The sequence below is a fragment of the Passer domesticus genome, chromosome Z, assembly GCF_036417665.1.
Source record: "Passer domesticus isolate bPasDom1 chromosome Z, bPasDom1.hap1, whole genome shotgun sequence".
Taxonomy (NCBI): Eukaryota; Metazoa; Chordata; class Aves; order Passeriformes; family Passeridae; genus Passer; species Passer domesticus.
This window is the reverse complement of record NC_087512.1, coordinates 7413886-7441214: the sequence shown is the minus strand read 5'-3', so window position 1 is coordinate 7441214 and position 27329 is coordinate 7413886. Positions and strand designations below refer to the sequence as shown.

Genomic DNA, 27329 nt, shown 5'->3' with positions numbered 1-27329 from the left:
CTGGGAATTGACAGCACGGCCCAGTTGGAGAAACATGCTGGCTGCAAAAGGAGTGTGTGGGCAGAGGCTACAGGGGTCAGCTGGGCAGTGAGTGAAGAACCAGTGATAGAGGAGAGAGAAGGGCAGAATGGTGAACAGCTGTGAAAGTGAAATCACTAAGTCTGAATGCAAGAATGGGGAGAGAACAGTGCCTGAGAAGAAACCCAAGGGGATGCAGATATGGTCATTGATGGAGGCTTAGGTCATGGGGATACGCAGGGTGTTGGTGCATGGGAAGGACAAGGATGGTCTGCATTTGGCCATGTTACAGCTGCATCAGTTCAGGGACAGGAGAAAAAAAAAAGCCAGAGGTTTGAAAAATTGTGAGAGAAAATGAAGGATTTGGGTCTAGCCTGGATGTGTGTGGCAGAAGAAAAGTCATAGGCAAGGAATCCTCCCAGACTAAGCTACTTTTTTCAGTAAGAATTCAGGGTTGTTTCTTAAGCAGCCTTACATGGTAGAGCAGGCAGTCCCACCAGGGAAAACAACAGACATACTCTGAGCACCTTCACATTTTATATCTGGCGTTGGTGTTTACTGTAGCTGGCATTCCTCACTACTCTTTGTCATCCAGGAGGCAGTGGCCTCTAAATTGAGAATGTCAAAACCACACTATGGTTTCTTTAGCATGTGCAGGTGCTAGTGGTTCTCTGCAGGCTCATGGACTCCAGGAGAAAAGTTTTTTTCTGGTCTTATTTTCTTGCTAATATTCCTGTAGCTGCCTCAACACTGTCCTGCCAGTAGTGGCAAAAAGAGATAAATTTGTGTTCAAAATGCAGGCAAGAATTCAGATGCAAATAATAAGGGAAAAAAATCTTAGAATGTTTTGGGTTGGAAGGCACCTTTGAGTTCAACAAGTTCCAATTACTCTTGCCTTGTGCAGGGACACCTTCCACCAGGCCAGGTTGGTCCCAGCTTTATCCAACCTGGCCTTGGACACTTCCATCATATCCACAGCTTCTCTGGCCAGCCTGTCCCAGGACCTCACCATGCTCACAGTCAAGAATTTGTTCTCAATAGCTAAGCTGTATCTCCCCTCTTTCACTTTAAAGTCATTGCCCCTTGTCCTATCTGTACACGGTTTTGTAAAAAGTCCATCTCAGCTCACTTGCAGCCACTTTAAATACTGGAAGGTGCTTTCAGGTTTCCCTGGAGCCTTCTCCAGGCTGAACACTCCAATTCTCTCAACCCATTTATAGGAATGGTGACCCAACCCCTTGATCATCCTTGTGGACCTCCACAATTCTATTTTGACATGCTGCTCTACTGACTTGTTCAGTTTGTGCCAGCTGTTTACAGGTTGTTCAACAGTGAGACAAAGGCATCAAATAAAGTTTTTTCTGTTCCTGTGGAAAAAAAATGGTGACATTTTTCTCCATAGAATTTTTAAAGTTTGTCTAAAGCAGGACTTCTTGACAATTTCTCGACAACCTGGGGCTAAACTCTGTTACAGCAATTTATTTGGGATCTGCTTAGCAGATATATTTTAAAAGGTCATATAATAGTGGAATATCTTTCTGGGGCCAGACAGAATTGTCCCCCCAGGCTAGCAGTTGGAGAGCTCTAGCTGCACTAAAAAAAAGTGAAATAGAATGCAAATGCTGTGTTCTTACATGTTGAGTTTTGGGAAATGTTTTAGCAGCTAAGAAGGAATTTTCTTACTTTCAAAGTTAATAAAATCCCTTATTTTCCTTTAGGAAAAAGTAATTTATTTTTTTATTTAAATTTATTTCCTCAACAAAAATGCCAGCTTCAGTAGACTTAGCAAAACAATTGAAAGGCCTGATTTTCTCTAATAACTTTTATATTTTTGCATTGCTTTAAATCTGAAGGTCAGGAGGGTGGGAAGTTTTGAAAATCAGTGTAACCTACCTGTGATAGTTAGCTACCTGTGCTTCTATTATTTCTATCCTTCTGGAGGTGGTGGATGTGGAAGCATAGTCAACATATTTGTCTGAGACCAGCAGCCACAGCAGTCACTCAGCTCTATGGAAAACTAGGAGAAATCCAGAGACAACTGGGACTTGACACCTGGGATCCCAAACTAACTGGACCTGGGTGTTTGTATCTCACAAGCAGATATAAGGTGACCAAGACACACCAGCAATCTTTAATTCCTTCTTTTGCATGTCTGTGTGCTTGAGTCAACACTTCCAAAGGAACGCCTCCCTACTTCAGCCTTCAATATCCCACAGTTAGTTTTGCAGTTCACTTCACCCAACAAGCTGATGTTTAGTTTCTCCAAGTAAAACTCAAGAAAAGTTTCTGCTAAGCCCCCTCGGGTCCTGCTTAACTCCCAGCCTTGATCTCACAGCACCGTGGAAGTGGCCCCAAATCCCTGCCCACAAACGGGGTGCGTGTTGTGTCCTCTGGGGCCTTGCAGCCATCAGCCTTTGAACTCAGTGGGGATAAGGCTCACAGCTGCCCAGAAGGCTGCCATTTATGTGGAGAACCAGGCCCAGAATTCCTCTAAACATAGATGACAATTTCACTGTCAAAGGTTCATTTCCATTCTGTGGATCTCCTTGGAGCATCAGTTTCAGTGTCACCCAGAACTGTGCTGGTCTGCTCAACTTGTTTGAGATTTATGTGTACACATATATTTGTCAAATTTGTATATAAAAAGCAGATGGGCTCTGGATTCACTGGGGCTAATTCGTAGTTTTGAGTTTTAATTTGAATTTGCCAACTTCCTCTGCATGCCAGACTCTTTGTCCTTCATTCCTCTAGTGCTGGAGAGCAACCCAGTGACTCCTGATGACTGGGAGGGCTGTGTCCCTCTCATCAGGGGTCAGGGTTCCTTCAAACAAAACTGAAAATAGCCTGTTCAGACCCTCTGTGGATGGGCAGGAGAAAATGTGCATAGATAAAGGGCACAAAACTCTGGAAGTACTCTCTGACATGCACCGTGGGTAGTAAGGGATGAGGTAAGAGATTTGGGAGGTGAGCTGTTCAGGAGGGGAAAGGGGAAGGCAGCATGGAAAGAAAGCACAGTGTGGAGATTGAGAGTGATTTTTAAATCAAATGAAAACTCCAATGAGTCTTAACTCTGGAAGTTTGCCTGAGAGACAGAATCCAGATTAGCTGCAAGTAACAGGAAAAGAAAAGCAATAGTTTGTTCTGTTGCACTTCCCAGGGAGGGTCTGCAAGAGGTGCAGGATGGCAGAGAATCAAAAATTACAGATCCCAGTAGTGGGCACATGGCTGTGAGAGATCCCCTGTCCACCAGGTATGATAGGATCAAATGTGGCAGGGTCCCCATGCTGCCACACTGCCAAAAGGGACCCTTAGGAACCCCAGCCTTGCAAAAGGTGGTATCCCAGTGAGAGCCCAAACATACATCACTCCATGGCTGTTGGCTGGCTGAGCCCTCCCACTGGGGGTGCAGCTCAGGGTGTCCCTGCCTGGGCTCACAGGCAGCTCCAGGCTGTGCTCCTTCTCTGCTCCAGCTGGTGGGATGGAGCCAGCAGTGAGGCCAGAGCTGTGTCAGCCAGGTGCAGCTTTCAAACCCAGCTTCTTAGCACGGCCTGTCAGCTGAAGCACAGGGTTACCTTGGCCCATCTCTATCTGCTGGAGTGCTGCCTCAGGTCCAGTAGGTCAGAACATGTCTGAATGTGATCTACCAAGCAGCCACCATCCCACAGAAGAACAGGCTCTCAGCAGATGCTGAGCCCTTACCCCCTTGCAGTCTAATGCATCACAGCTGCAGGAAAGCTGACCCTACAGCTCTGTCTTCCCTTCAGCCCCAGGGCCTGTTTGTCCTTTGCCTTAGGTACAGAAATTCCCCTTCTGCAACATGATGCCTCTGCTAATCTCATAATTTCACCTATGTCCAGCCCCCTCCATTTTGCTCCAGTTGCTTTAGTCTATTCTGCACCCTCCCCACCTATACAAGTGGCATACTTTCTGACCCCACCAGTGTCTGCAGCACCTTGCTGCTGGTGAGAAGCCAAACCTAGACCTCTAAGCAGCACACACAACTCTGAGCATGAGACAATCAGGAGAGAAAGAAGGAAGGGGGAAAGTATTGACAGGAGTAAGTTGAGAGAAATCATAAAGCTTAAGCAGAAAGAAAGCAGTTTGAAAGGTAAAGTATTCAGAGAAAGCCCTTTCCTGGATGAATCTAATTGTTTTGTTATCTTTACCCACCAAAGCATTTACTTTGGTTTGTCGCCCGATCCACAAACACTTTCGAGGAGATGACATTACCGAAAGGCAGGAACATCTGCATCAGCTCAGCATCCCCAAACTCCTGGGGCAGATGGTAGATAAACAGGTTACAGCCCTCTGGTCCTATCAAGAGAAAAAGAAGACCCATGAATGAAGAGAAATAGGATACAAGAAAGCACATGGTGGAGATTTACTTTGGCATCTTCTCTCTCTGCCTGGTGAGTGGTCACGCTAGGAATCAGCCTGTAGACTCTCAGAGGAATGGGCAAAGTAGAAGACCAGGAACTCAAAAAGTCACCTAGATGCTATGGTAACTTCAACAGCTTTCCCAGGACACCAGGATAAAATCTAGAGAGAGAGGAATGCACCAGCACATGTGGCCATGGAAAGAACAGAATGGAGGAATAAGAACACAGAGAATGAAAGAATATGGTTCATAGACTTTATTGTTCCTCATTTAATAACCTCATTTAATCTGCAGAGTTTTGGATGACCCACACTATCCCTTGCCTCTTTCCAGTGTCTGAAGCATGCAGAAGTTTCATTACCTTTCTTGAATCTGTGTGATGACAATAACATCACACAAATGATGATAATAAGCAGAAAGATATGCTCAAACCTACAGGCTCATCTAGTTCTGTAGAATTTTACATTCATCCCCCCCACTCAAATCAGCTTGAAGACTCCCCCTGATCTGGACAGTTAGGCCATGTCCTTCATTCTAGAGCATTCTGCAGGAGAGATTTTAGGTGCATTTAAATCCAAATTACTAGACAAGAGGGATTGGACTTTTTGCCTCAATCCTGCAACACATATCTTACCAATTTTAGGGGGTGTTCTGGAAGACATCCAGAGAGGTGTCTTTAGCTGGAATATGAAGTTAAAGTAGAGACCCTCAAAAAATATTCTCTTGAAATTGTGTTTTGGGGCAGAAGAGGGCAAACCTGCCTCTTGTTGAATGTAAATTTTCTACCTGACTTTTATTTTTATGCATGCTGTCCTTGAGCAACAGTCAATAATGTGTGTCCAAGTGGTTTTGTTAAAGAAAATTAAACATTTAAAACATTTGCAGTGTTCAATAGCAGAAAACTGTATACTTTGATGAGACCGGGATTGTTTTTTTCATCATTTTATTTCTAAAGGTACTTCCAGCTGCTGCCCAGCTCTGCACTGACCTCGACAGGTAACTCCAGCTCTGTTTGACTCAGACGGATAGAAGTGAAGGGGATACATTGTGTGCCCTTTGCCAAAAGGATTAGAGGTCAGAGAGAAGGAGGGTTTCCTCCTTCCCCCTTGCCCATGTGCCTACAACCTTGTGACCTGACTCAGTCAACTTTCCCCTTTTTACATCTGGGGCACAGTGTGGGGAAGGAAAAGGTTTTTTAATACTCTCGTTTTCTTCATCAGGGCATAATTACAGTGTCATAACACAGCAAATTACAACTTTGCCTTTCCTGTTAGGGAGAGGAGTTCGTCTAGATGCTCCCACCTTTTATTACCCATTACTCATCCCCCCGGCTGGCAAGAGAAGTACGGCGAAGTCAGGATTCTGGCAGATGCCCATTTAAAGCTCATTAAAATTCCTGGGCCTCAGCATGATTGAAGTCACAGGCTCTCCACATTTCCTTTTGGATTAATGGAAAATGAAGCCCTAATGAATATTTGCTAAGCACAATTTTCCCCACTAATTTGCTAAAAGGACTGTCATGAAGGAACAGCTGATCCTTTGCATCTTGTGCATTTCCTAAAGGTCATGAGGATGGTAACAGGGTTTCTTCCAAATGGGGGGGATAGTGGTATAGTGGGATAATTAACTAATTAGGCACCCGGTCATCTGCTTAGCCAAATTACTTTTGAACCTCAGTGGCCCATAATCAGGCTCCCCTCTTTCATGCCAAGCTTTTCCAGCTTCCCCCCACCTCCCGTCTGCCTCTTCTTTAGTCTTCTCACTGGGCAACTATAATTTTTCCAATCCTTGCTGCCATCCATTTCCACACAATACAGAGTTATTGGCATAATAAGCTAGATATGAAACAGTCTGAAAGTGTTAAACAAACACTAACCCCCTTAGGTGTCTGTTAAAATTGAGAAAATTCTGCCCAGGAGCAGACCACAGTCCAGAATAACAGGGAAAAAATTCATTCCTTCATCTGAACGTGCCCCAGAGCACTTCTGCTGTGGGATTTGAGATCCACATTATAATAAAATGGGTAAAATCTTGGCTTTGCTGCAGTCGGTGGCAAAATTCCCACTGACATCACCAGAGCCAGCAGTTTGCACTGTAAAACTGGCCAATTCTTTCAAAAATACCAGCTGCATTTCCTGCGGTCTTGGATGTGTTGTGCATGAGTAGGGAGTCTGCCTGTGTGTGCTGAGAAACACCTACCAAGGCATAAGGCAGGCCAGGAGGCACACAACTTTAGCTACACCACCCTTAGCCTGGGCTCAAGGAGAGAACAACCCTTAGTTCACCTTGAAATCAACTTTTCCTCACATGACTCAGAGACCAAAAGGAATAGACCAGGGAGTGTGTGAAAGAGCAGGGACCATTCTTGTAGATCAGCTTGGCTCTAAAATGTGCCTGGGAAACCTGTGCTGCAGCTTCCCTTACTGACCCAGACCTTCAAGGCTGAACTCACTTAGTTTCCAGCTACAGAGGGGTTTTTCCTAACTTCCAATACTGAAAACTTCACTTGCTTCTGAGAAAAAAAACCCAAAAAAACAAAAAACCCAAACAAAAAATGGGTTGATTTGTTTTGTTACCCTCACATATGAAATTACTGCCTTTAGAATTTAACAAGTGATTTTTTGTTAAATCTGCCTGTAAGTCACCTGTCACAGCCAGAGCCCTCTGTAAAGAACTCACAAAACAAGATCTGTCTTCTTCAGCCCTCCTAGCTTTTTTGGGGTATGTTTTTGCCTGATTCACTTGGGCACTCCATAGAAGGCTGTGTGTGTGTATGGCTGTCTTGTTGTACACTTAGGTATATTTTTATGAAACCAAAGACAAGATCATAAGGAACAAATCCTTTACTGTGAAGGTGGTGAGGTTTTGGAATACGTTTCCCAGATAATTTGTGGATGCCCCATTCCTGATAGTGTTCAAGGCCAGGGAGGATGGAGCTCTGCTCAGAGCTCCATTTGTTTATCTCAGAATTCTTTAGAGATCTTAGTCAGTTCTCAGTGCACGAATGCAATGAGTTCTGAGGGGCTTGATCAGGATACTGGAACAACAGAAAAAACACAGCTGGTATGGAAAAAATCTTAACAAAGGCTACAAATCTCTTTTTGGGGAAAAAGTTCTTGTTTTGAACAGAGTTAATGGGTTATTGGAGACGACTATACTTGGCAATTCAGGGCTGAATACAATAATAAAATTATTTACGACAGGCTTTACTTTTGTTTTGAAAAGGTCTGTAGTGTAGCTTGAAATCTAACCCCCATGACACATTGTCAGAAAAAATGAAGCTTCATTTCAACGCTGATGTCTGCCATGCCTCTTGGTTTTATGACATGTATACATTTTATGATACATATACATTTCTGTTCATTTATACACAAGACGAACTGTTAGCCTTGATTCGGACAAAAAAGCAAGGAAAGCTTTAAGGACTGTACAGTATATGGATGTTCTGTAGATTACAGACAAACTTCCCTGGATAATGGAAAAACCTGTGACTGAGGGTGCAGAACCACATAGTGTATTTGGCTGGGCTGGACCTGGGCTGAGCTTTTGACAAGCCATTTCTCTGCCCATGCTCCTCACACTTGAGCTCATTGTCAGTTTTTTAGCACAGGGACAGCTGCAGACCCAGCCTCTCCCTGCCTGCCCACCTTCAGCATATACCTCTTCTGACATCAGCTACCCATCATTGCATCCCAGCAGGCTGCAGCATTTTATTAGCTGCACACCTAGCCTCTACAGCAAACACTCAGAGGATGGAATTTCTTTGCCTCTTCTGCTTGCCCAGAATGTTTGAACACAGCACTGATAAAGAGTTGCAAACTTGTACCAAGGGGTTGCACTTCTTAGTTTCAGAAACTACATCAAGATGAGTAATACAGACTTAAAATTACCTCCAAGTTTTGTGTGGCTGACATGGCCTGAATCAAGATTTTACCTTGAGCTTTGGTAGTTTTGGATCAGTTCCACCCTATACACCCTGTCAGCTGCCAGTAGCCTCAGTGCTCATGTGGCAATAATGACTCATCTCTACAGGAATGTTGCAGCAGCAAAACGTCCCCGGGCTTGTTATCCAACTGGGATCCAGGAGTGGAGAGCTGAGATTGTCATTAATAATGTGATCACTGGTGTTATTGTGGTTGTAGGGCTGGTTCACTAACAAATCAATGTTTGCGCACATCCTTGCAAACCTAAAATACTCTCCTCAGCACTGAGCATTATTGTTATTATTGAGTTCCCTCTCGCTGTGTTTTCCTGCTAAAGGTTAGAGATGCTTAAAGGTCTTGACCCTCTGCTAAGGGGGAGTATTGTGCTTTACAGAATATTCCTCTAGCAAGAAACAGAGAAAGACAGAGCCACTCAGCACTGCAGGAAAATGAGGAACACTGGGAATGGCAGCCTGCACTGGACATTCATCTCACATGGCTGTCCCCCAGCCATCCTCATTCTCAATGCCAGCTGCTTTCAGCAAGGAGCAGAGTTATGAGAGAGCTTGTCCACTGGGTGACACTCACTCCTAACCCACAGAGACACACCGTGCCTTGTGAACACAGGGGTCTACAGGCAGAGGGTCTTCAAAGCATGCACCACAGCTTGCTCCTGCTTCTGGTGGTTCCTGGCACAGCACTTTGCTGAGCAATGATCTGCTCGCCATTTTGTCCTGTGCTTAATCTAGCCCCAGTAAGTAATAAAAAGCAAAGTCCTTCAGCATGGGGGAAACATCTCTGTAATGATACGAGAGGTCTGTGCATCTGTTCTCACAGCAGGGACATGTACTAGAGCTAATCAGAAGCTGGAAGTTGTGTTCCCCAGGAAATTCTGACATAGGAAAAAATTAATTCCAAATTAGATGGAAATGACGACATTTCTAATTTTCTTACAAAATGAGATTTCTCCCCCAAAGTAGTTTTAGATCATCAGAATGTTTTAGTCTGATGGTGTAATCTAGATTAATTTCATTTTGACTGTTAGACTGTATTAAAATATTAACTGTAATTACATACATATAATAACACATATAATATAGAATATGTCTGAATTAGTGATCTAATAGAGGATAAAATTTAAAATGTAACTATTTAAAATGAGAGTTGCTAAACTGGAGCACCTGACTTTAATGTCTCACTCAGGCAAGCACACTCCTCCTTCTTGACAAAAGGGAGCAGTTCTCCTTGGAGGACAACTGGAATGGAACCACTCAAGTTGCCCCTGGGGACTCCACTGCTCCCCACTGACTGTAAAAGAAATATTACACGGCACAGTTTTCTCCCAAGGCATGTACATGCAAAAATGGTAGATTCACCTCTCCTTACTCTTCATGTCTTCCGTGGAGCCATCCAGTCCTGTGGAGTAGATTACCCAGGCAACTCTCATAGTCATTGCAAAGAAATAGGAACTTTAGCTACAAGTTTTTTCTCATCCTGATATAGGGATTGTGCTCTGCAAGGTCTGACTGATGTTTCCAGATTATCGGTGGAGGCTGAAAGGCTGAAAGGACTAGATCAGCTGCTCTAAATAGCAAGTCCTTGTTCTCCAAACAGCAGGTGTCTGAAATGACGTTACTGCCTTTTAATGAAGGGCCACTAATGCTTTGTTTCCCATAAAGCTCTTTATTCCAATACAATTGCATTTTTATCTGCATTCTTGTTGCTTGTCTCTAACAGAGGCAATCACTGGACGTTAATGGCTATGTTGCTAGCTGGTCTTTCCATGTCTCATGCACACCAGCATGCTTTCCTCCCAGGGGACTGAAGAGATCTCATCAGCAGTTCCCCACGTGGACGGTCCACCACAGTACTGTTGGTGACAGTGACACCATGCCACATATGGAAATGGAGAAAAACTCAGTGGACCAGGCATTCAAAGCAATTGGGTGTTTAATGGATGCTCTAGGTGCATGAGGAGGGGAACCAATGAGATGGAGATGGCTCGCTGGGGTCACAAAGGAAGACATCACTTTCACTTACCTTCTCTCTGTTGCTGTGGGATCATGGGAGGTGGCTGTGGGAACGCTTGGCTAATCTGGCCATAAGCAGCAGGATAAGCAGCTAAAGGGGAGAGAAAGGGAAAAAAGAAAGGACAGATTTCAGTGCTGGGAAGCAAGGAGCTTTCACTCCAAACCACCACACAAGCCAGACGTGGCTCTGCCCCTGTGTTTTGGCTCTGTGAAGGGCCATCTCGTGCAGCCAGAGGTGTGGCAAAAGAGCCATGGCTGTGCTCCAGGAGGTGCCACAGCACCTGAACCATCCTCCCTCCCTCCCGCCCTCCCTCCCTCCAGCTCCATCAGCAGTGACACCTTGGGAGCCATGCATTGTAAATGGGGGGCTCTGCTGAGACCAATCCCATCAGAGCTGTCCAACCATTCCACGAGGTGACAGGAACACGTTCACTTGTGAGCTCAGAGGTGCCCACGCTGACAGCCACGCAGAGAGCACGTGCCCACCTTTCCCCCACCTCACCTCTGGCACCCTGATTAACTCCCATGCTCATAAAAACAGTTCACACGTGTGTTTTCCCCTTCATGTGCCCAGAGGCTGTATAGGCACAGTTGCACATACGCTCTCAGATATACATTTTCTTTCATGCCCGTAGAGACTTCCTCTCTCTCACACAAACACAGTGGAAACAGTGAGCAGCAATTAAACAATTTTCCCCATCTCAGCTCCCCCACCAAGCAAACAAGGGGAGTCATTCACTACCACAGATGGTAGATGATGTGCCTTGCTGCTAAAAATACAGAGTATGGGTCGCTTGCAAGACCAGAGAGAAGAGGATAGGGGCCATGTGTGTGCAGAGGGGTTAATTAACAGCTCAAAGGGTTGAGTTGCTTCCCATCTATCAAACCTCACAAGCAATAAATGACAATAACTAAAACACCGGCAAATGAAGCCCTACATGGAGAATTAAATTAAGTTTCCAGATACAGTGCTGACACGAGATAATAGCCATTCCTCAGCAGGAACCCATGATTGCTCCAGTTACCACAGGAAATAATGACTTTGGGGTGGCAGCTTCCTCGCAACGCTGGCCATGGACACTCGTGAGGGGAGGCTGAACACGGCAGGGTCGTGGTCTGCACCAGGTCACTTTGGCTGGTGTCAGTCCATCAACTGCAAAGGAGCTGCTCAGCACACAGGGCAGCTCGAGTGGAGGCTGAACCATGGGGAGCTGTGGTGAAACCTGCTGGGAAGCAGGAGGAGGTCTGGGTAGCTCTTAAGTAAGGTTCAGACGGACTAAGTGGGGCATGGCCAGTAGACACACCCTAAAAAAACCCTAAAGACTCAGTTCTACTGATGAAGCTTCACTGGGGTGCAGGTCAGTGGGAGCTTCTCCATGGAGATTACCTCCTCTGGGAGAGAACACCCTGGATGTCTCGATGTTTGTGCAAGTTGAATCAGGGAGTCTGTGGCCCCCAGCCTGTCCCTGTGTCAGTAAAAACCTCCCTTCCCTCAGCCCCCTGAGGTGTGTTCAGGGGGTGATGGCTTTAGAGAAGAGAAAGGTTTATTGGGAGAAAGTGTTAATACTAACGACCTGCGTACTGCTGCACTCCAGCGTAGGCTTGCTGCAAGGGGTCTGCTGCAGTGGGGCTCTGTGCTGTGGAGACACAAGAGAGACAAGGAATTAAGGGGTTAAAACATGATAGGCACTCTCCCCTTATCTTTTATCATCAATATGTGTTATGAAACAGACAGACCCAGGGGCTGAGGTTTGAAGAGGAGCAGCTCACTTGCCCTATGGACAGGAATGCAGAGAACCCCCCAGGATGGCTAAGAGGGCTCTGTCACCCAGCCATCGCCCTGTGAGACCTTGGAGCAGAGGACAAATAAACCTCTCTCCTCATTTCCCAAGTTAAATTATGGATCTGCACTGATCATGCAGATTTTTGGCACTAATCAACCCCAAAGAACCCTCATCTTAAGCCAGGACTAACACTGTGCTAGGTGCTGTGCAAACTCAGATCTCAGTGACAGCTACAGTCACATGAAACTTTCAATCAGAGCAGAAAACAACAGGGGCATAGCAGGAGGAAGGAGAAGAGAACAAAGCAATGGCTCCTGTCATCCCCACATCCCTTCGAAGGACTGTGTTGCTGCCAGGCAGCCCCCAGTGAGAGAGAAGAAGCTGCATGGAGGGGAGGGGGACACCACTTGTCTGCTCCAGGGAGGATGCTGTGAATCTCTGCATAAGGCATGCAGTCTCTTGCTGGCTTCAAAGTGTATTTTCTCTCTTTACAAGTGTGCATTCCTCCCCACTAAAACTGTTTATTTTTGTGAAACTTTGAAGTCTTGCTCAAATACAACCAAAGCTAGTTAAGAATTTTTTTTTCTTTTTCTCCTTTCGTTGATAGGGAGAAAAAAGAGAGAGAAACGTGTTGGATAAGCTCTTTATCTGCATCAATAAAAAATTTAAAGCAAAGCTTGGCTAAACCTCCAGTCCAAATGTCACCTTGGCCCTAATATTTCACTTCTTCTAATGAGTTTAATTTGTATTTATTGGGACTGCACAGTTCTACATTTATGCAGTCCCTCCAACTTATTCCTTGTAGGATGATCCCTTAGGGAACTGCCACTTTCCCACATCCATCCCACCTTTTTTCCTTCTTACCCGCACAGAGGTGTGGCTGGAGGCAAGGCTTGGAGGATGCAAAGGTGGGGGCCTCTTGGAAGGAAATCTGGTGCCATACACCTATCCAAGGAAAGACACTGACTGTATGGCAAAGTGTGGGGGAGGTTGTCATACGTGAGTATTACATACCCAAGGAACACGGATAAAGTGTTTTCTTACAAATAGAAATACCAGCTTGAAACTTAACTTTAAAGATCACCATTGGTCATGATGGAAACTTGCAAGGTCTTACACTTTTCTCCCAAAATACAAGGAGGAATGGTGAAACGACCAAATTTGAGGTGGCAAACCCAATTAGCTGGCTAAGGCTTGGAAGCTCCTGTTCATTATGGATATGACTGGATCATGTAGACTTTGAGGTTGGGGTAGTCATAGGAAGAAATAAGTGGGATTGCAGTCTTAGCTTGGAATGGTTTCCTGGCTGACTTTTGGCAAGTCCCTCAACATATGTGTATGTGAAATGGGAAAGCACTGTCTCACTGTAAAGATTTTCATTTTTTACAAAACAGTGTGTGGAGAATTTGTTAAAACCTGTGGGAGGTCAGTGGCAGGCAGACTAGAGATTCTACACTTCAATTTTAAAGAGTAGCTGTTCCAGAAAAATAATGGAGGTAATGTTTGGGAAATACAATTTTTTTTTTTTTTTTTACTTACTACTTTCTTCTTGAAGAAGAAATGAACTAAAGTTCATTCTTTTTAACCTCTGCTTAAAACTGTTTTCCTCATAAAACAGAATATTGGTCATATTGCTCCACAAGAAAACTGAACAGCTATGAAAAGTTCAGTGATACATCAGTTCCCTCACCCATTTAGGAGAATGGATTATAATAACTTAGACCCTTCAAGTCCTGTCAGGTAGAAGATATCTCCTGAGAGAGGTGAGGGAACCTCTCTGAGAGAGGCAAATCTTTTTTTAACTATGGTTTTACAGACTGCAGTTAAGGAAAGGATCTGCCATCTCTGCCCCAAAGGCAACTTCATAGCACAGAAGAAGAAATTGTCTCTGCTGCTCAGGAAACGCATTTACAGTATTTCCTTCCTCCCAGATGAGGCTGATTTGGATATGATTGTTCTGCCCCCTGACCTGCTGATAATTAGCAATTCACTGATACAAGAGGACTCACTAAGCAGGACCTGTCCTGTGTTTTTTTCCTTTATTCCTTGCCTTATCTGGGCACATGTGGGAGCTTCCTGACCTCCCAGCTATAGCTGAGTCTATCTCCTGGACACGACCATCTGGCTCACCGCAGAGTTGCTCTGCTTATCCCACCTGTGGATATCTCACTTGCTTTTAGAACCATACTTTGACCATCAGAACTAAGGTATTCTGCTTAGGAAACACATGCTGAGAATCCCCCACTTTTAAGTTTAAATATTAGAGTTGGGTAAATAATTTATTTAAAGTGTTTGGGATAACAGGCCATGAAATGAAGCCTTTCTGCCTTCCACACTAAAGCTTTCAGAGTTCATTATTTTCCCGAGTATTTATGACTTGCCACCAAGGGTAATATCTAACTGAGTGTTTCTCTTGAGGCTGCCTTGTGACCCAGGTCATGCATGGGGTTTTGTCTTGGTTCACAGCACATGCAAGCCAGTGGGAAGGTTACAGTTAGCTTTTCTCCAACCTGGGAATCCCTTCCAAATGGGAAAAAAATATTCTAAGTATCTGTTCTAACACACGGGGCCCTAACTGACCCAACCATCCCTGGATGCTCTTGAAAGGAGAGCTGAAAACACCTCTGGAGGGGGACAGCAGCTCTGTTTTACTTGTAGATTTTGGCTTGTGGCTCTGTTTTACTTGTAGATTCATACCCTGCCTTGGCCATTTGGGAAAAGCCAAAGTTGTGGTGAGTCACAACCAGCAGGAATTTAACTTGACACCTCTTAAAAGTGATGACTTCTCTCACTGAAGGACTTGCCTTCCTTAGCTTGGAGACTGTGTTTACTCAGCAAATGAAGACTTGACGTTAGCATGGTGGGCATGTCCATGCTGGGCAACACAGCCTATGAAGAGGCAGGGACACAGGCTGCAGGGCTGGCTCGACACCCTTGCAGGAAGCCAAGGCATCTTGGGCAGCCATGAGCACATCTTCATGCTGCTGCTCACCCTGCCAGATGAATCAGACCTAGCGAAGGGCATAGCTGCCTCTGCTCCCAGCTGTAGCATGGATGAATCCAACAGCTGGTATTGATCCAGGAATCTCAAGACACAGATTAGACATTTAAGGAAGTTGTGGCCATGCTGCGTTCTGCAAAGTGACAGCCCTCTTACATGTTAATGACCTATGAGGAGTTCATCAAGGGCTTGGTTATGTGAGGAGCCCACAATTCAGAGTCGACCTACCACAGAGGTTAGGTGTGGCTGTAGCCCACCACTTGCTAAAATTCAAAGTGATTGGGAGTTATGAGTATTTTCTGTATCTCAGCACAAGGAGACCATCAGGAAGGGTTGCTTTGCTCCTCCATAAGCTGCACATAACTTCACGGGGTGGCCTTCACATAGATCATTAGTGGGAGAGTTAACCTGCCTCAGTCACCCTTTCTCCCCATCCAGCTTACCAGTCTTCTTTGATACTGAAAATATTAGTTGAACACAAACATACAGGGCTGGGAAAACACCTCAGCTCCTCTGTGTGCTTCCTGTGCCAGATGCCAGCCCACAGTGGCACACAAGGTAAGTAGGTGTACAACGGCTTATAAGAGATATGGATGAGAGACATGGACATCACAGAGCACCTTACAGCAGCTTTTGGACCAGCAGCAGTATGTCTCTAAGTTGAATCATCATCCAAAGACCTTGGATGTGCTGACTCTGTGCAAATGTTCCTAGGGAGAACATCTGAAACAGATTTCCTTGTGGCCAGACCCATGAAGGTGTCGTGTCCAACACACAGACATTTCCGAGATTAAAGGTGTTGCAATGTAAATGCTGGGGATCAGCTGGTGGAGAGGAAAAAAAAAGCAGAGAGGCTCCTGAGAGGCCAGAGGAGAACCATCAATCACATCAGCCCCACTGAAGTCCCTGTGGCCTTGCTGCTTTCCAGGATCTGGCCTTGCCAGGGCAAACTAAAGGTGTACCGTGAAAACAGATGCTAATAGTAACTTCATTTGGCAGCTCAGGGCAAGAGCCTTATCCCTCGACATCTCCTCTATATTAATTTGATAATTTCCATATCTCCACGGGAAAAATCTTGCTCAGATACAATTGTCTTTTTGCAAGACAGTCCTGGCCAAGATGCCACAAGGTGACCATGGCAGATAACCTTCCATAAACCTGGAGACATAAAACAAGCCAATGACCTACTATATGGCCATAAATATAAATTTAACGAAGGCAGCACTTATTCATTAGGCAGAAGTCAAGAAATAACTCCCAAGTCCTTCAAAGAAAGTAGATCCGTTAATGTCACTTTCCAAATCCTCTCCCTGATGCCAAAAACTGAGGATGATTTCCCAAGTCAGCATGAAATACAAGTGCTTTAAAATTAACACCAGGAAACTTTCTTACTCCTGATATATCTCTGTATTGAAATCCAACTTTTTAAAGGGGCTTTCAGTTAGTGTTGGGCCTGACATTTAGCTTTTGTCAGAGAATGAATGGATGGAGGTAGCAGAATGAAGCACGTTGTTAAAAATAAATAAAATTGGTTGAAGTTATAGTCTATAAAGAATCCTTCCTGAGGTGTCAGTAGCCTGACTCCAGTGTCTGACCAAGACAAGCTGCCCCAGGTGAAAATGGTTGCAGGGGACAGAGGGCTGGAGTCTTCTGTGGTAGTCAGGGGTATAAATCAGGAGGATCTGCACAGAAGTGAGTGGGCTGCCAAGGAAAAGGATGATAGTTACAGCCTGAGCCAGCAAAAGAGACCTTCAAATTCCATCAGTGGACTATGGGACAGCCTCCTAGTCCCAGCTCTGGTAAGAGAAATCCAAAGTGATCTGCTCTCTGAAACCAGAGGAGTCCAGTGCTTCTGAAAGACAAAAGCAGAGCTTGGCACATTTTTGGCTCCTAAGATGCTCTGTGATTTCACTTTGGTGGAAGGAGTGAACTTACTTCTGTGTGATATTCTCTCCACTCCTTGCTTCTGATTATCTGTGCATTCCATGACTGCCATGCTCAGTTCCATCTATTCCACTCTATTTTGCACAGACGCTTCCTAGATAGGTCTGGAACAGCATGTTGTGATCTGGGTCCTCAGCTTTGTGCTCTGCCCCACCTATTCATTCCTCTCACTGTCCCGGGGGGGTGTTCTGCACCTCTCAGGAGCTGCAGCTTGGCCACGATCTCCTTTGGGAAGGTGGATGGGGGAGGAGGGCAATCAAAGAGAGGCAGTGCTGTGCAGTCAGTGTGGGGGGGTAATAACATAATGATAGGAAAAAAAAAAATCTATGTGAAGGCCAGGATTAAAATAAATAAATAACTGAGTGGGAGGGCTCTATTCACCTTCTCCTTAAATCCAATTTAAATCACTCTCTACAGCCCTAATCTATATCCATAATTATATCATTTCGTACAACAAGCTTGCGAGAGGTCTTAAGAAATTTATGTAGATTAAAATTCATGGGTGCCATAGTACAGATTCCATATTATTAAGATTGATTAGGACAGCTGATGCTGTGATTAAAGAAGCCAGCGCTTACTGTTGTAATTAATTAGGTATTCAGACACAACAATAACTGCAATAACAGAAAGAATGTGCTGATCTGGCAGAAAACAGAGGCTGATCCTGTGTTTTATAGTCTCGTTTTGCCATTTAAGGGTGGACACTACTCAGTTTAAGACGTGCTGTCCCTCTGTCTCTTCCCCTACACATCAAAAGAGCAAAGAAATCCAGGGGTTTTGTACCCTCTGCTTCACCCTGTTAGTAGGAAAAAGTCCTTTTGGTGGCATCCCCAGCTATTGTATGTGCTCGTTTGGAATGACACATGGATCTATAAAATTAATATAGTTCAGTCATGGAAACTAGGATTATCTTTATTATTTTCTTAACAGTGCCACCTCCAAGCCCCAGCCCTAATCAGATTCCTTTTGAGACAGATGCTGAGTGAAAACATGATGGGACACATGTCTGGCAATGAAGAGCTTCCAGACAACAAAGCAGGAAAGACACAGGTGATTCAAAAAGGCAGACAGGTGGACATAGCTAGTCACGGTGACAAACACTCAACAGGAAAGCCAGGACCAGACTTCCCTCTCTTTGCCAAAGACTATAATCACAGAAGTCAGGGTCAGGTTTAAAAGCTCTTAAGGCACTCTAACATTTATATTTTGGGAGAGCTTAGTTTAAGTCATCTTTAAAAATTAGGCTCAAGGTCTTAACTCACATAGATGCTACTGAAGACATCAGCATGGAATCTGATTTGTGTTTGCACTTCTTCCAGATCAAAGGAGAAAACACTTTTGCTCTGGAAAGGCTCACACAACTGCCTTAAACAACCCCATTCATTACAGCTGCAGCACGGTCATTGGAAGTACATGGCATCATTAAAGTGGTTTAGACTACAATTGAAGATGGCAACTTGTTATTATATTTTTAATGAGTGCATTCCTTCACTTGTTTATTTTACCAGTAAAGCGTGGTTTATGGCACATGGCAGATTGTTACAAATGGGTCAAATAAATGCTTCCTAGTCATAATGATGTCTCAGGTGCTCACTGTTGGAGTTTAGGAACTGCTGATACAAAATATGAACAGGAAAGCTCTCACCTGGAGATTTAGGGTGGAGAAACAATACAGAGCCAGAGATTTCCCGCAGTGAGGAACTTAGCCTCAGGGTAGCTGAGCCAGGCACATTTCTAGGCCATATTATATGTCTAGACCAAATGCTATAGGGTTTGGTTTTCATTCTGGACCTTCTACAGATGGAGGCAGGTCACTCTTTATCTCTTCTCCTGATTCACCTCCTCTCTAAATTCTTCTTGTCTAACACCTTTCAGGCCTGAAATATCAGGGTGGACACTGAGGTGTGGGAAGCCAGTCTTTTCCTCTCCCTGCACTAGGGAAGCCCTGGTCTTGCCCAGTGCCGCTGGTTGGTGCCTGCTGTGGTCAGGACTGGCACTGGACTCACTGGTCTGGAGCAGCAGCCTGTCCATCAGCAGCACTGTTAAATGACAAACTGCAAAATTAACTTGGGTAATGGTAATAAATACAGATGGAGTCTGAATGCTGTCTCTGCTGGCAGTGGGTGAAATTGGTTCCTGATACCTCTTTGTTGAACCAAGAAAAATGAATTGATGGTCTTGGTTTGTTACAAAGTCATGAGTTGCTACAGAACAGAAATTCCCCTGTGAGGCACACCTTACTGTCTCAGTGGTGACTTGGAAAAACATGGGCATAAAATCTTGGCTGCCCACTTTTTAATGACAGCTATTCCTCACCAGAGAGGGCTGGACTCTGAACAGGGTATGAAGTGGAGATTGCTGTCTTGCTAGCCCAGATGTACTGTGTGCTAAAGGGTGGAGAAACTTGTGCTGAGTCTTCAGGGTGGAATGATAGAGCCAGACCTGGACGTAGTGAGCAGTCAGAAACAGAACCACTATGTGCCTGAAAATAATAAATGAGCTGACACACTTTTAATAGATTACAAAGAACTGAGGGGACTTAGCTTATTTTTCCTCAGCAACCTAATTCCAGACCAAATGCACTTAATCAGAATCATGGAGTATCCTGATTAGGAAGGGATCCATAAGGATCATCAAAAGCCTGCACAGGGCATCCCCAAGAGTCAAATCATGTGCCTGAGAGCATTGTCCAAATGTTCTTAAACTTGTCAGGCTTGGTGCTAGGACGATAATCTTAGGGAGCCTGTTCCAGTGCCCAGCCATCCTCTGGGTGAAGAACCTTTTGCTGATATCCAAATTTAATCTCCTCTGACACAATTTCAGACCATTCCCTCAGGTTCTGCTACTGGTCACCAGAGAAGAGATCAGTGTCTGCCCCTCTGCTTCCCCTTGTGAGGAAGCTGAAGAACTCAGCACTCATTAAAGTATTCCCCATCTAAGGCTCCACAAACCTACCAAACTGCTGGCTTTGGTCAAGTTGGACATCCTTTAGCCCAGGAGCAGTAAAGGGGTGTGAGATGCTATGTGGTGTATTTCCACTATTTCCACTTCTTTCTGGGCACATCACCGGACAGGAGATTATGGAGCAGTATTCAATTTTCTGGGAGCTCTGCTTTGTTCCTTCTTCCAGTTTTTCCAATTTCTAATTTCACTGATTCTTGGACAGCCAGTCCCTTCTCTCTCATTTGTTACCCTTTGGTCTCCTGATTTTCTCATCTTTATGTCCCCTTTCTCTTACCAAAGAGGCTTTATCTTTGGAGTGAGAATTTTGTCTAGTCCCTCACAATGTAATTCAGCAGGGCAGGACCTGTTAGCAGAGAGCAGAATTCTGATGATGTGAACACAGCAGAAGCCAGTGCAGATGGTGTCTACTGTTACTGTACATCACACATGGTTACAAGAGAGGCTCTGTGTGGCTAAGAAGCTTTGGCAGAAGAGTGCAATCCCTGCTACTGTGACTAATGTGGAAATGGCAAACGCTCTTGTGCTGCTGCAAAGTGACTCACAAGATCATGGCACAACAGATTATGCTCTTTGTCCCCACTATATATTGTGACACATTGCCACGTTCAATAGCTCTGCAAACTGAAAGATTAAAGGGCAGGAATTAATACACAAAAAGGTCAAATCTCCAAAGGGGCTTAGACTAGTGGAAGGGGGAATACTTATTGCCTTGTTATTCACTCCGTGGCAAAAAGTGCACTGAGGCATTATGCACTTGGAGAAGGTGAGACCCTGGCTTGCAAAGGTTGTGACTGCTAGGAATGTTTTTTTAGTGCCATGGCATGAATCCATAGCCTGACCAGATTAACAGAGAAAGCTAATTCCTGCAGGGACAGGGGCTGTGATCAAAGCCCTGGCAAGTAGGGATGTTCAAAGTATTCATCCATTTGCCACAAAGGCGTGGATGGTTTGGTAATCTGACTGAAGTGACACCATGTACATCCCTTCTCCAGTCAAAGGGAATCTTGAAAAAAGAGCATAGGGAAGACAGAAGTAAAAAGAGTGGAATTATAGACTAAATACAATAATGTAATATGTTCTTGTTTTTATAAAGACTATGGTATTCTGGAGTCCTTTGGATGCAGAATCAAAAATAATAAGGTTGGTCAGAAAGGTGAACATGTAGACAAACTGCACAATTAATGGAATTTATTAGGGTCTGAGTGATATGGATGTCATGCCTCTAGAGATATACACTGTCCTGTTTTGCTATTTTCAGGCAACAAAGAATATTCTGCTACAGGCTATAATGATGTGAACCCACATTTGAGTTTTTTTTTGTGGAGTATGAAGGAGTATCTGAAAGCAATATTCAGGATTTAAGCAATATATGGCAAGTCATAATCATAGCAAGACTATGATTATGTACATAATACAGCAGCAGTCTTAGCCACTTTCAGAATGAGAGATACACCATAAAAGAAAGCTGTTTGGAAGATGCTGGCTTTGGAAGGGGACTGTCATGATCTTCCCTTCTCTATAGTGTTAGTGCAATTGCCTGCTCAGCTGTAATATTTTATTTTTACCCTTGCATTTAGGGACAGAGCCATGCAGAACCACAGGGCAGTAAGAGATGCAATAGAGGAGAGTGAGAAAAATCCCATAATGATGGAACAAGCTGCCCTGTGATGAAATTTTCTTTCTAACCCCAAGCAATTAGTGGCTGGCTTATATCATAAAACATGAAGTTTTGTGTCCTATCTACATTTTTATCCAGTCTAATATGGCTGTGGATGTTCTCATTACCCATATAAATGTCTAATCCTTTTATTTTTCATGCTGCTAAGCTCCAGGACTGAATAAAGCCTGTGGCAAGGAGGAAAGTTTGGAGAGTGCATAAATGCTCATGAGAAGGAACACAATTAGATGGAGCAAATGCGTGATGTAAGCTATGTGGACTTGCTTTCAGCATTTCAGGGACAGACAAAAGCATAATGAGAGGTGGGTGCTTGACCTGGCACTGTTCCCTTTCCACCTCTGGTACAACTTAAGGTGTCACCACATTATGGGGAAACTGAGCAATGAGAAAGACAAATATATTGCTGAAGTTACCCTGAGATAAATCCAAACTTTACACAGCTCAGAGTGTTTGGATGTCAGCTCTACTGGCAGAAGGGAGTCTCTCTGCCTGCAGCAAAGAGGGGCAGGGTGACTGTCACCTTTCCGTGTGTCAGCCTGTTGGTGTTTGTGCAGGGACTTACTGGGAATTGCTGCCTGAGCAAGTCTCTCTGAAACTCAGAGAGAATCAGATTAAGGCCATTGGCTTTTATATATCCATGGATGAAATACCTAACTGAGGTATTCTTTAATTATGGGGATAGATGGGGGTAGTAACAAAAGCTCAAGCCATTAAGATTCACCTAGAGAGAACATATTTTCTCTGTACCCACAGTAATGGATCATTGAAATTGGCTAAAAGGATCTAAATAAAGCAGAAAAAAAGGACAGACATACATAGAAGTGGATGAATAAACAGAGAAATGATTGACTGGCAAATAGGCAAACTGAAATAAATGGACAGAAGAACAGATGGCCATGTTTATACAACCTTAAAGACAGAATGCTTTCTCAGTGTTGTGGTTGAACTCACTGAACATTCTAAGGGCTTTCTGCAGTCTTCTGATAACTCAAAAATCTCCCCTGTCCTTACACTGCTACAACACGTATACACATGCCTAATTTTGAGTACAGTAAGTCACTTGATTTTAATTCTGATTAGAGTTGAACTCAAAGTCCATGTTTGCAAAGTGTTGGGAGGAGGATAATAATTTGTCAACACCTAGGTAAGACTTTGGTATTTCTATACTATATGGTATTTTTCCTTGTAGCTCACAAATTTTCCTATGATGATGAATCTTCTGAGTTTTCAGAACTGGCTAAGATTGAAATAATTATTTTTTCTTTGAGTTTTTGTGGCTTTTTGGCTGGAACATTAAATTCAGTATTTGATTTCCTAACAAACTAGATCAATCTATCAGTTCCCCAGGGTAAAATATTCCTTTGCCAGCTGGTGATTAGGATCAATTAGTAACATTTACTTAGATTTTTTATTGCTATGATTGTTACCATTAGTATGTGTACAGGAATGGTATAAAATGACTTTCTAGAGGAAGTGTATTGGAGGAGAGAGCTATCTCAAGTCTTGAGGATGCTGAAAAAATGTAAGTGCACATTAAGGAATGGTAATTGGTAATTACAGATTTAGGCTGTATGTGTATTTGTAAATACAGGTATAGGGGCAGGTATGGATCCTTTAACCTCCCTCATCCATCTCTGATTGCCAGTGCTTGCAAAATCACTTCTGTAGTGCTGGCATCTTCCAGCTAGGCACAGTGTGAATCCCAGCAGCAGTTCTCCTGCAGTGTGCCACCAAAGGATGACCCTGAGCCCATTCAGAGGCTATATTAATGCAGCTTCACTCCCCAGGCCTGGTAAGGCAGCAGGATTTGTGTGCAGCAGGAATTTTGGAGGTCAACACCTGCTCCCTGCACACAGGAAGCTGGTTGGGTCAGCGGGCACGTGGACCTTTGGATCATCCTCCCAGAGCCATCTGGCTGCAGGGGAATTCCAGCAGGAGATACCAGTGCTGGGTGCAGACAGGCTTAGCACAGCTCCTTCAAGGCTAACCAGAAGCAAGACCCTTGGGAGTACTGACAGGGGATCTGCCAGCATGAACTGCTCAGGAGTCAGGTCGATTTTCAGCTGAAGCAAAACATGCTGGTTGTCCTGTGTTCACCAGACAAGCTATCCAGCAGATGAGCACTCAAATATTCAGTACACAGTTTTTCCACCTCCAACATGCCCTTGATGTTTATCATCCAGATTGAACCGTTTAACACTGTAGCTGCATAAGACACAATACACCAATGCAATAATGAGCCCTGGTGGTGTGGGGTGTAACCCTTCTGAACCTATGCCACGGGCTTTTGTTGGGCAAAGCCTGTGGGTGTGGACAGTATCTCTAGGAGTGAGGCAACAGGCTGTGGGCACAGGATTAGTCTGGCTTACCTGGATAAGGGTGAATGCCATTAGCAAACACGGCTTCAGCGGCTGGCTGCCCATTAGCCTGCGGCGGGAGGCCAGTGAAACCATTCACCCCAATTGGAGATGGGATGCTAGGCACAGCTGGTGCAGTTATGCCAGGAGGCGTGCTTCCACCTGAAAAGGAGGAGGACACAAGGGCAGAGCTGGTGAGTACTAGAAACAACAACATCGTGGAGAAAACTGCTGACACAACAGCTGCGACCACCACCCGCAAAAAAAACCAAAAAACTGAGAAATGAAAAAGCTCCTAAGCTGTTGAGCAAATAAATGGACTGCTTGCAGTTGCTCCCCTGCTCAGAAAGCACTCAAGACAAGCTTGAAAAACCTCCAAAAACTCTCAGCCCCAGCTTTCTACAGCAGTACCTATCAGATTCCCTTTGGATCTCTGTGGGTGTACTGATTTCCAGGACTGCTCTGTCTGCACTCTCTCATGAATACACCTTTCATGTGCAAACTCATTCTGAACTTTCTCAGCACTAGGGATCCTTAAAAGACTTGTCAAGTTTATTTGTAGCCTAAAGGTAGCCAGTGAAACATTTTTTAATGTTACTGTTTGGTCCGAACTTGACTTCATACTGTTTTAACAAATATCATAAATATCTCAATAAACTGGGGCAAAATTTGGACTAAAATTGTTCCTTTAATGGAATCTTATTCTTTCCTTCTTCCCAGATGCAACCTGTGGGGGACTGTAATGCTGCTATTTCAGAAAAACAAAATTTGTCTTTATGTTCTGAGTGGGATCTTGTCACCCACTGGTAGAGAATTCTTGAATTTCTGGGGAGAGAATTAAATCTGTCTGCTACCTCACTGTCTTACTCCTATGTATGTGTAAAATGACTGGACAGTCTGTTCTTCTTGCAACATGTTCAGGATGATTTCAGGGACCAAAAATGAGTTTTCAATGAGCCTGAAATCATATCTTTCTCTTGCTAGGTGTGCATGGGAAGTTAAACTATTTTATCTTCAACAATATCTTTCTGTGTCAGGGTATACTACTGATTGAAAGCATGATTTTTTGCAGTAACCTCTCTTTTAAACCAATTGCACATATTTTCTTCACCATTGCAGCATTCCATGATGGGTTAGTCCTATAACACCCTTTAACCACTGCTTAAATCTGTATTGGCGCTTTAAGAAAGCTGCTAGAGATGCATGAGATATTTTAATATGTTCGGATTTGAGTAGCCCAAAAAAAAATAAAAAGGCAGTACTTTAGCTCATTTCTTATACCCTGAGCAGACAAGCTGCTGCTTCCCCTTTTCTTATTTAAATGGTGTTGGCCTTTAAAAACATTCTCTGTGGAGGTACAGGGAGCCAGCAGTGGCAACTGAAGTCCAAAGGCAATGCTCTTAGCATATGCCATCAGCTTCCAAATCACAAAGGCTACTTAAAATTTCAGTTGCTTTTCTGGATCTCTCCTTTATTTGCATAGAAAATGTAAATAATTTTTTTTTTTTCTAAAATTGCAGCAGGGGATTTGTGCTTGCTGTTTTGTGCATGTCTGAGGTAGTTTGGCATATTTATTGGAATTCTTCAATTTTCTTCTTATAAAGAACCCCCCTGGAGAGGTCAGATCTGTAGCTGGAGTAAAGCTGGCATGATGCCACCGTGGAAAACAAATGGTGGTGGTGCATGCCAGTTGTGGATTTCATCCCTCGTTTGAGATCTCTTGCTGTAGCCACACCAGGTGCAGATTTACAACAAGGAGAGAGAGGGGGAGGGAGGGAGGCAGGGAGAGGAGGAAGAAGAAGGAAGAAAGCCTAAATGAAATTTCATTTCTAGCCCCTCTCTGCAGGTAACAGAGTAGCAGACCCACTGCCAGACCCACTTTTCACCCAGATTGTCGCAGTGATGGGAGAAATGTAAAACCTGAACCAAACTCTCAGAAATGTCAAATTAATTGCCTCACAATTATGGATTGTTGTGTGCGATAAGCCTGACCCTTGATGGAAGACTGTTAAAATGACAGCAAAGAATGTTACAATTTTCTTGGTCTGAATTACCCATAGGGAGTGCTTATTGCACTCCATGCACTGCAGTTCAAATGAGATGTCTAAGTTTTGTATGGTTAAAGCCAGGTGAGATGGATACTGTCTCTCATCTATTAGATTTTCCTGGATCCAAAACTCTGAGCCCCTAGGTCCCATGGAAATGAATGAACTTATGGTCATATTCCCAGGAATCCACTCTCCTAGAGGTGGGACACAGAGGAAACCAGGTGTATTAGGGGGCCTGAAGATACCAGCACAGAGGCACTGTGGTGAGCCAATACCTCTAAAGCCTCTAGGACTTCTAGGTTACCACAATCTTTTTTCCTAGCACAATTTTTCTTTTGCTTCGGCAAGATCAAAACACTTCCTTTCTATTTTTTTTCAATGTTCCAAACATTTTTTCTAGTGCCTGTTTTTTTTTTTTTTTCTGAGAACTTTGAAATATTTCATTTTCCTTCCAAGGCAGAAAAAAGATATACTTCAATGACTAGAAATCCTGCTATGAAGCAGAATGATCATTTTCCATTTGGCTTTCTGAATGCTAACAAAAGCCAGCAGGAGAATTAATGTTAGGCTTCAGATATCTCCTGGCTACTCAGAAATTGCTGGTAGTGTTGTAGGCTTGCTTGCTCAGACATTATGTGAAACATTTTCTATGCATCTTATCACATGCTTTGTGAGTGTTGTAGTAATACAAGGAGTAATTTCAAAGTCTAAACATTTCTCCTAAGGAATAATTGTCAATGGACATTTCCACAACCCACCACAGAGGTTTTTCATGGAGGAAGCTACTCATTCAAGGTAAATCTGAAATAATGCCAAAGTGAATAGGCTCTGTGATTGAAAATATGTCATTAGGAGAGTGCAAAATCGGCTGCCATGAAAAACATCAAGGGATCATCTAAACCAGCATCTTATTTTCAATAATGACCAGTCATGGGTGATCCAGAAAGCATGTAAAAAACATGAGTTTCCTCTCCTCTATTCTGACAGCGAGAGTTTAACATGAGTCCCCTCATCCTGTCAAACACTGGAATAGGCTGCCCAGGGAAATGGTGGAGTTGCCATCCCTGGATGTATTTTAAAGACACAGTGATGTGGTGTTGAAGGATGTGGTTTTAGTGGTGGGCTTGAACCCAGTGCTGGGTTAATGGTTAGCCTTGATGATCTTCAAGGTCCTTCACAACCTAAATTGCATGATTCTATGACT

The 27329-nt window shown here is 43.9% G+C and overlaps 1 protein-coding gene across 15 annotated transcripts in view; it reads right to left on the bottom strand.

Annotated features, from left to right (window-relative positions):
* Positions 1-27329, bottom strand: part of CELF4 (CUGBP Elav-like family member 4) — a 692304-nt gene that overhangs the window by 40965 nt on the left and 624010 nt on the right. For 5 of the 15 annotated variants that reach the window (XR_010354139.1, XM_064405433.1, XM_064405432.1 and 2 more), the window contains exons 8-12: positions 24090-24239; positions 12998-13078; positions 11921-11986; positions 10360-10440; positions 4189-4332 (exon numbers count right to left, since the gene is read on the bottom strand). Coding sequence is in view for 14 of the 15 variants with exons in the window: in XM_064405433.1 (XP_064261503.1) it covers positions 4189-4332; positions 10360-10440; positions 11921-11986; positions 12998-13078; positions 24090-24239 (522 nt within the window). In the remaining variant the exon portion in view is untranslated. The remainder of the gene's footprint in view (positions 1-4188; positions 4333-10359; positions 10441-11920; positions 11987-12997; positions 13079-24089; positions 24240-27329) is intronic. The other 10 variants (XM_064405445.1, XM_064405446.1, XM_064405443.1 and 7 more) reach the window with 6 other exon arrangements.